This window comes from Alnus glutinosa, chromosome 13, assembly GCF_958979055.1.
Source record: "Alnus glutinosa chromosome 13, dhAlnGlut1.1, whole genome shotgun sequence".
Lineage (NCBI taxonomy): Eukaryota > Viridiplantae > Streptophyta > Magnoliopsida > Fagales > Betulaceae > Alnus > Alnus glutinosa.
Genome location: NC_084898.1, coordinates 4,789,478 through 4,798,463, shown reverse-complemented (window position 1 = coordinate 4,798,463; position 8,986 = coordinate 4,789,478). Strand labels below are relative to the sequence as shown.

Sequence of the window (8,986 nt, the reverse complement as noted above, 5' to 3'; positions counted from 1 at the left end):
GAATTAGTAAGTTTATCAATAAAGCAAGTCCAAAATGAAAGCTTCATCGAAATTGATTTCACTTTCTTTTTTTAAAAACCAAAAAAAAAAAAAATTTCCCTAAAAACCATTAACAAACATTTAAAATATAAAACAATTTTCAAATATAAATCCTACTAAAAAATACATTTTTTCTTTATATTACATTAAAATACTTTTATAAATAAGGTGAGTTTCTCTTTATTAAAACTGTCTTTTCTATTTTAGCTATCCATTTTCTCAAAACACTTACACCTCATTCTCTCTTAACTATCAACTTTTATTACTCAATTTAAATATTTGTTCATTTTCAAAACACCTATATTTATAAATCATGTGTATGTCTTATCAGAAATCAAGAAACACTTTTTTCTTTTATCTTTGGTGAACACTATAGCAGCTCACCGATTTTGGGCTAAAGTAGCAAGTCATCTGAAGCTACATTTTCATCCATATTTACATCATGGCCGGCCAAAAAAACCTTTACCTAGCCAAGTGTAAATGTTCTTTGTTACATTAGGAGAAATGTTACACATGATCCTAAGTATTTACTTCCAAGCGTTTACTCCCTAATGTGATAGTGAAAATCACCATTAGATAATACATTTACTTTCATTTGTTATTTCATCTAATAGCAAATTTCACTGTGACGTCACGGAGTGATCAATTAAAGTGAATACTTGTGAGTATGTGCAACACTCCGAGTAATGCTAGAATGAAGACACATGCCGCCCTTGTATTCTCCAAAAATTAATATGGCTTTTAAGATTACCATTGGATAAAAATATAATAGTGGTTCATCACAAATCTAATGGTAATTTTAAAATTTACATCAATTTTGAGAAGACACAAAACAGACACAAGTCTTCATTTCAGCATTACTCGTAGCCCTCTTCTTACATCAAAAACACTTTTTAAAACCCAAAAATAATAAATAATAAATAAATAAATAAGTAAAAGTTATTAAACATACCCGATTAGGAAGCTTCTCCAAAAATTTTCTTTCACTCCGAGCATCCTTAAGGAAGCTGCTCCATACAACTTACAAGTCCAAAAACTAATCACCTACTACCCACAACACACTGAACCCTCCAACACCACAATCTGATTGGCTCGCCAACCGTTCAAAAACCCAAATCCACCAATCGCCACCGTTCTAAATATATCCCCTAACCACAGGATTAACACTTCTCGAACAAGGTCAAATACATACGGTACACTTTGCAGCACCAGAACCTTCCTCGCAGTTTCCAACCTAGCTCACGTTAGCACATGCCCTTTTCAGAATTTAGGATATTTCCTAAGTGGCAAAAAAAGAGAGGCGCACTGTAGCACATCATAATTTGAATTTATTCCTCGAACAATTCCTATATAAACCCACCAGACTCTTCTTTAGACCCTAACTTTCCTGCAAATTTTCCCCCTGAATTTTCTCGGGAAAATGAATGTTAGAATCACAGACACTCTGTATTTTCGAGGCTTTACTTCTCAAAACTCCACATTTAGGTTTGTATTTTTGGCTTTGAAAGTTCCACATTCTGTTTGGTTGTCGAGAAAACTAAGGGAAATATAAATAGAAGAAAGTGTTAGCTACTATAGAGTTGAATTAGTCTAGTTTGGGCTCTGGCGTTTGTTCTGTTGGATTGTGAAATTATGTAAAGCTTGAAAATTTCTGGGTAGCCAAACGGAGCATCAGTTACGTTTCTTGATCTTATTTTAATCACTGTTCAGCTTATTTTGCGATTTAATGAATTTAGAAAGCATGTATAATCATTTCTTTATGTGCTGGATATTGGGTTTTCCAATTGATTCTTGTGCAAGTTTTCAATTCCATTGCTTTAATTTGCTGCATGTTAATACTTTTATTGAATTGGATATACTTCGTGAATTGAACCACATTGTAGAAGGCTGTATTTGGTGTGTAAAGGTTTTTTTTTTTTTTTAATGTAGTTTGGAGGTCTAGATTAGTGTGTGTTAATGTTTAACTTGTGAAATTTCTTTTCACGTCAGGGGTTGGTCATTTGTAATCAGTTCGTTGTATTTCCTGTGGAAAAGAGAAGCTGGATATCTTTAATTTTGACTCGATCTACATCGAATAGAAATGGGAGGCACTTGACTGGTAAGTGAGTGTGACAATTTTTCTACTACTATTCCTACTCAAGATGTTTTTGATCTCATTGATCAGTGGAATTACCTGTCTGTTTTGCTTATTGTAGTGTGAAATCCTGCCTATAATATGTTTAGGGTTTTATCTCTACAAGCAATCAATCTCGGGTATAGTCTGTCTAGAGAAAGATAGTGTTTTGTCTACTGCAAATCCTTTATAAGAATGAGGAAAAGGAAACGAGAGCTTTGAAAATGGTTTCCTTTCTAAATAGGGAAGTTGATTGAGAGTTACTTCAGCAAACCTATGGAAGGAGGAAATGTGGAAAATATGAGAAAATGCTCGGGCATTGCCCATGATTGACTACAAAATGCTACCAAGACCAAGGTTTTTAGAATTTTTAATCTTTTATAAAATATTTTGATTGTCATTTGTTTACTAAGCTCAAGTGATAAGGGCCTTGGCCTTTGTTGTAGTCCCATGAGGTATAAGGTTCAAATCTTATTGGGTGCAAACAATTATTTTGTGGCCAATCCGCTAGCGAAGTTGGAGTATTACCCGATCCGTGTGGAAGATGCGCTTTACACGGGTTTGAGGTTTACCTGACAAGGGTGGGTACACAAAGTGGCCTTGCCTTTGAGGATTCTTCGTCATAGAAAAAAAAATTGAGATTGAATCTGGTTGAATCCTTTGAGTTTGATTGATCACTGGTTCAATGCTTTGTCTTACAAATTCTTTATGGTTTTTTTTTTTTTTTTTTTCCTTCTTTTTTTTATTCTTCCTTTTTCTTTTTTTTTTCTTTTTTTTTTTTGTTCTTTTTTTTTTTTTGTTTTTTTTTTTTGTTTTTTTGTTTTTTTTGTTTTTTTCTTCTTCGAATTGATAGTACTGGTATGAAGACCATTTATATAAGAAGATGAGAAGTTGCTGAAGATTGTTTATTATGTTTCATTTTGATTGAAATTGAAAATTCTATCATTCACATTTACCCTTTCCCATTATCTCACAATTTTTTCAAGAGAAAAGTGGTTGGACATGTTTTTTTTCTTCTTCTCCAATATCTGAATTTTTTGTGGAAATTCTGAATACTTCGAGAATATTTGACATCTTTAATATACACTTTCTACAGTCTGTTGTTTGTGGTTATAAATTTATATGAGGTGATTCACAGTCATTGGTCTTAAAGTTAAAGTGATATTAAAAAAGAAAAAAGAAAAAAAGATAGACATATTGACAACTATTTTTTTTCATAATCGTTGTAAACCCCCCCCCCCCCCCCCCCCCCTCTTTCATTTTTGGTTGATTGTTATGGGGGTTTTAGCATAGCTTGATAAAACTCTAATTTTCTTTTTTCTTTTCTGTTTTTTGATTTTGGTAGGCATTATTCTTTTGAAGTTTTAGTTATTTAAAGAAGATTATATGTCTGTGCATATTGTTTTTCCTGAGACTAAATGATATAGAGGTTTACTTTTGTATATGAGATCTCTAGATCTGGTTGTCTTTATTCTTTCTTTCTATTATGGACCCAATTTTTCCTTGCTGGTATTTTACTATTAATCTCGTTGTTATATAGCCAATACAAATAATATATTAAAGTTATGTTGAGTTTAGTTGATGTCGTTAGTCTTAAGACCTCTATTTTGGTTTACATGATAATATAAATAAATTGAGATTAAAAGGGTTTTAAGAATGTAGTATTATTTCGCATTCAATGATGCAATTTGTTAATTCCGTGTTGCAGTTACTTTTCTATCAGATATTGTTGTAGTATCTGCTTTTTCAAGGAAATTCTTAAAAGATCTGAGAAAATGGTTGGGTGTAGTAAACCACCTAGAAGTGATCAACCTTCAATCAAATACAGGTCTATCCCAGTCAAGGGGGTCTCCTTTGCGCTTGCTGATTTTGTTCATGAAGGATATTCCCCCACCCTCTGTGACAATAGAAGTAAGCAAGGCAATAAAATATCTGAACCCAAGTCCCCAGAGATATTGACTACAGCTCAGCTTATCTCAGCAGTTGGTCAGATATGGGATTGTGCAAGTCATCCTCTTGCTTTTTTCCAAGCTAAGAAGAGCTTGAATTACAATGACAAAGACTTCGAGAAAGAGGAAATATTGGGTAATCTGGGTGTGGAAGGAAATGGCAGGGTACCTACTTCAGCTGATAGTAATTGCCTTTGTCTTGAAATAACGACTGCTGGCCATATTTCACCCATGGTGCATCCAAACTCAGATTATCCTAAAGGAACCCAGAAGATGTCAATATTTGATAGTTGTAGTGAAAATTATACTCGTTCATTATTCTGGAGTTTTCTGCAAGGTCATAATAACATGTCTAATGAATTGTGGCGGGAAAAGGGGCTTTCAAGTCTAAAAATATCTTATGAGTTGGGAAATATATATGGATGGAGGAATGAAATCATTCCTCCTGGAGTGAAGCATCCTGTGAAACGTACTGAAATTGAGAACAAGATAACTAGTGAGAGATGCATTTCGGGAGATATAACTAACCCGGCAGGCAGCTGTATTTCAGGAGATATGGCTAGTCCTGCAAACTTTTCTGGCCGTAATTATGATTTACTCAAATGTAAAGATTCACTTTCACTTAATACTGTAAATTCAGCAATAAATGCAACAGAAACGACCTCTCTGTGTAAAGATTATTTCCTTGGGTCAATCTGGGATAGTCCGGCAGATGGTGGTGTTTCAAGGTGCCCAAGTTCCAGTATATATGCAGACTATCATATTAACTCTTTGGCTTCGTGTAATAGTGCATTTGAAGAATGCCAATGTAAGACTGGTGGTAATGAACTTCCTGAGAACAACAGAAAACAGTCTCAAATTTCTGTTATCGAGGATGAATGTAGAATGCAAGTTAACGCTTCAGCACCACAAAAACCTCAATATGTCCTTGCCAAGCAAGAGCATGCCTTTGCAGGGGCATTGTCTGGTATATTTGTTAGCCTTTGTCTACATCCTGTTGATACGGTTAAGACAGTCATTCAATCTTGCCGTGCAGAGCAGAAGTCTATCTGTAACATTGGAAAGTCAATTGTTTCTGATAGAGGTAAGTTTCTTTACAAGACTTGAAGGCGATTGTGCTCACTAGAATCTTAACAGAACATCTTTATTTTGTATGAGAGCTTGAAGGCTTTCTATTTTGATTTGTGAACTTGCCTAAATGACACTTTGACAATTGTTAGGGATTGATTTCAGGTTTAACTGGACTTTATCGTGGAATTGCTACCAATATTGCATCTTCGGCTCCAATTTCTGCAGTTTACACTTTCACATATGAATCAGTTAAAGGAGCTCTGCTTCCTCTTTTCCCAAAGGTAACTTTTTGTCTTGTATATGTGTGTGTTTCCCTATCATTTAGTTTTTTCCTTTTTAATGGGGGTTGGGGTAGGAGAGAAAAGTTGAGTTGAACACATTTAGAAGCCCAATTTGAAGCATCATAATTACACTATAGGGGTTGTTGGCTTTCAAGTCTCACCCATTTCTTTCTTGCAGGAGTATTACTCTTTTGCCCATTGCATGGCAGGTGGTTGTGCAAGCGTTGCGACTTCTTTTATTTTTACTCCTAGTGAGCGTATAAAGCAGCAGATGCAAGTCGGCTCACACTATCAGAACTGCTGGTATAACTATAAGATCCTGGTATTATCTTTGTTAATATTACAACTTTAACATTGGTTGCTTTAGATTATGCATTGATTTGATCTTGTATTTTTTTCTGGAATTCATTCAACTATGAATTAGTTTCAATTGTTCCTGAACACATTGCATCTTTCTGGATTTTCATTTTCTATATGGTTATCCAAATCTTAAGTTTAAGTCTCAATATCTCTTATTTTCTAAGATGCTTTGGTTCTGCCATGATTTGTCCAAATGAGACTTATGTTTTGTTAGTTTGCCCTTTCCATGTTACTAATTTTTCTATTTTTTCAGGAGTGCATTAGTTGGAATTATTGGAAATGGTGGTTTACGGTCATTGTATGCTGGGTGGGGAGCAGTACTCTGTAGGAATGTTCCTCACTCAATTATCAAGGTCAGGTCTTCCTACATGCTAGATGGGTTCATGCACTTGGTAGGGGGACTATCACGGCATGAAGCTACACACACACGCACACACAGTGATAATGAGTTGGAGAGAGACCTGGCTATATCATATAAATGTTATAGTAAGCTTCCTATGTTCATTGTATAGGACAAGCTGTTATACACATGTTTCTTCTCCCACTGTTATTAGTCCTCCTTTTACTTGAACATGTGATTTTTGAGGTTGTCTTTACCATTATGTGCAGTTCTACACATATGAGAGCCTGAAGCAAATGATGTTGTCATCAGGACAAAATAATCCTCCAATTAGCACATTGCAAACGGTTTGTTCGTCCCTTCTTCCTGCCTCCACTTTGAGCATCTTTTTCCTACCATTCTATTATACCTCTTTTTAATAATAATCTAGCTACTAGGTGACTTGCTTTTAGCAAAGTGTTTCCTTTCTATTCAAATCACTGTTACGCAGGATATGCTAAGGCAATTTTTCCATCCCTGCAGTTAGTTTGTGGAGGACTGGCTGGATCTACTGCTGCTTTGTTCACTACTCCTTTCGATGTAGTGAAGACGAGATTACAGACACAGGTCCGTAATTTGTTTGTAGAAATTTTATGGAGCCCTTTCATGCAATTCTTTGCTACAATTGGCACACCTTTAAGTAAATCATGCACAGGAGCATTGTCTATGCTAGTTCTCTGGAGTAGCTTTCTGAGATGACTTCGAAGTTGGATTAATGTATTCTCTGGCTTGATTAGATTGGAATGGGTATTCAGTAGAAGTTAGAAAAATATTGGAAATGACAATTTTTTTTCCCTATTAGAGTTTCACAGATTGGATGTTTTCCTTTAATGTCATATCCCAATGCCCAACTCTTCTTGTACACTAGTACCAGTGAGTTCAGAAATAAGGCCTGCCTGGACATCCATGCTGGTTTATGTGACAATTAGGTTTAAATTTTCCATGTTCTATATCTTCTGGGGATTATTGTCATACAGAACTGTCTCTGCTTCTCACCTAGTGGATGTTATGCAGATTCCAGGATCCATGAGCCAATATGACAGTGTGTTTCATGCCCTTCGAGAAATAGGCAAGAACGAAGGCTTGCAAGGCCTCTACAGGTACGGTTTCCCTTGATCTGCAGATTATCATTTTTTTCACAAGGAAATTGTCTGAATTGTTAGTCCTTACATTCCCACGAGAGCCGGGTTTGATAGTCTGCTGCTAATCTCTTGGAAGTACTGGTCTCCTTTTCATAACTATTACTGTAATATGCTTCTGTATCTTATGATCTGCTTATTCTTATTCTTGTCCTTCTAATCAGGGGATTGACTCCAAGATTGGTCATGTATATGTCTCAAGGAGCCATCTTCTTTGCATCATATGAATTCTTCAAGAGGGTATTTTGTTTAGATGTGTCACAACATAATGTCCAAAGAATAACACACAACCAAAGCACAGAAGATGATACATCATTAAAAATACCAATCCTGTCAGCATCATCATCTTCATCATCCTCCTCCTCCTCGTCATCATCAAAACTGCACAGTCTACATTCATGATGATTTGAGAGATCCATACACAAGATTTTCTTTTTGGGTACGGCATACACAATTTTGTTCTTAGACTAATGGGGTGAAAAAGGAATGAGGAAATCCAGGTCTTCAGCTTATTTGAGAGAACCCCTGGAACACCATTGATTGGAACTTTTTTCTCCCCCTCGAAATTGTTAACGAGAAAAGAAGGATTTAGGAATCTGATTGTATCATTGAAGTGCAATAAAACATGAATAAGCTTATCATTGGGGAACATTGACAATTTTTTGTAGTTTGGGGGGACGTTGTCAATTCGGTAGTAGTTTGAGGGGTACGTGGATTTTACCATTTTTCTAATTATAATAATTGTACTCCAATATTGGATTCAGTATATCCCCGATGTGAATCCCATCAAATTTTCATAATATTTTCCTAATATATATAGCCTGTAATCATAATAATTTCATATTATTGCAATCTCTTTATTTTAGGTCCTATTATATAATAATTGCGTGATTATAATTTTCTCATTAGTAGGTGATTTTTTAATAGTAGAATAAGCTGCAATCATCTCTATAAAATGATGTAGATCCATATAGAATCAAAGAGTGAAAAACATGAAGGGGACTTTGAATGTCCACAAGAACGTGTTGTCAATTACAGATACACATATGTTAAATTTGTAATCCCTCAACTTTAATTAATAAGAGTAATTAACCTGAAAGTAAGTGAAAGTTCTTTTCAAATTAAATAACTTATAATTAACAAAGAAAATTACCGGCTAACATCTATAAGAGTGAATAAAATTATAAAATTGTAGAAAATGGAAAACAATTATAAGGGCTAAATTTAAGAGAAATGCTAGACATCTTAAAACTTTTTTTCAGAATTTGGTTCCAACCTGATGTGTCACAATCCTATGAGATTATGGCACACTTTTCAAAATGATAAATCTCATGGAATTATAACACATCATGTTGGAACCAAATTCTGAAAAAAAAAAAAAAAAAAAAAAAAAAAAAAAAAAAGAAAGAAGAAAAAGAAGAAGAAGAAGAAGAAAGAAAAAAGAAAAAGAAAAAAGTGTTTGAATGTTTAATATTCCTCTAAAATTAATATTTTAACATCATTTCCATCATTTATTTCTCATAAAATTAATACCTTAACATCACGGTTCTATCCCTGGCTGGGGCATTACGCTATAAAGGTATGCATGTACCAAGTCCAACATATTTCTTGTATATTATGTGATATTAAACTATATAAATCATTCTAAGGAACTT

At 34.5% G+C, this 8,986-nt stretch overlaps 1 protein-coding gene across 2 annotated transcripts; it reads left to right on the top strand.

The window, feature by feature from the left end:
* The first annotated feature begins 1,366 nt into the window (after positions 1-1,366).
* Positions 1,367-7,982, top strand: LOC133853659 (uncharacterized). Of its 2 annotated transcripts, none has more exons than XM_062289656.1 (10): positions 1,367-1,524; positions 2,029-2,137; positions 3,861-5,185; positions 5,335-5,453; positions 5,632-5,756; positions 6,067-6,166; positions 6,423-6,500; positions 6,676-6,759; positions 7,207-7,292; positions 7,496-7,982. In XM_062289656.1, exons 3-10 carry the CDS (start codon positions 3,928-3,930, stop codon positions 7,731-7,733), a joined length of 2,088 nt encoding a protein of 695 aa, XP_062145640.1. In that variant the 5' UTR covers positions 1,367-1,524; positions 2,029-2,137; positions 3,861-3,927; the 3' UTR covers positions 7,734-7,982. The 2 variants fall into 2 exon arrangements, with proteins under 2 accessions (XP_062145640.1, XP_062145641.1); XM_062289657.1 differs by lacking the exon at positions 1,367-1,524 and adding an exon at positions 1,553-1,713.
* The last annotated feature ends 1,004 nt before the right edge of the window (positions 7,983-8,986 follow it).

What these genes read in the sequence shown, in the direction of transcription:
- LOC133853659 (XM_062289656.1), top strand. Translation starts at nt 3,928, where the DNA reads ATGGTTGGGTGTAGTAAACCACCTAGAAGTGATCAACCTTCAATCAAA. An exon ending in GTCAATTGTTTCTGATAGAG is followed by an intron (nt 5,186 to 5,334) that starts GTAAGTTTCTTT and finishes GATTGATTTCAG; the next exon opens with GTTTAACTGGACTTTATCGT. An exon ending in TTCCTCACTCAATTATCAAG is followed by an intron (nt 6,167 to 6,422) that starts GTCAGGTCTTCC and finishes CATTATGTGCAG; the next exon opens with TTCTACACATATGAGAGCCT.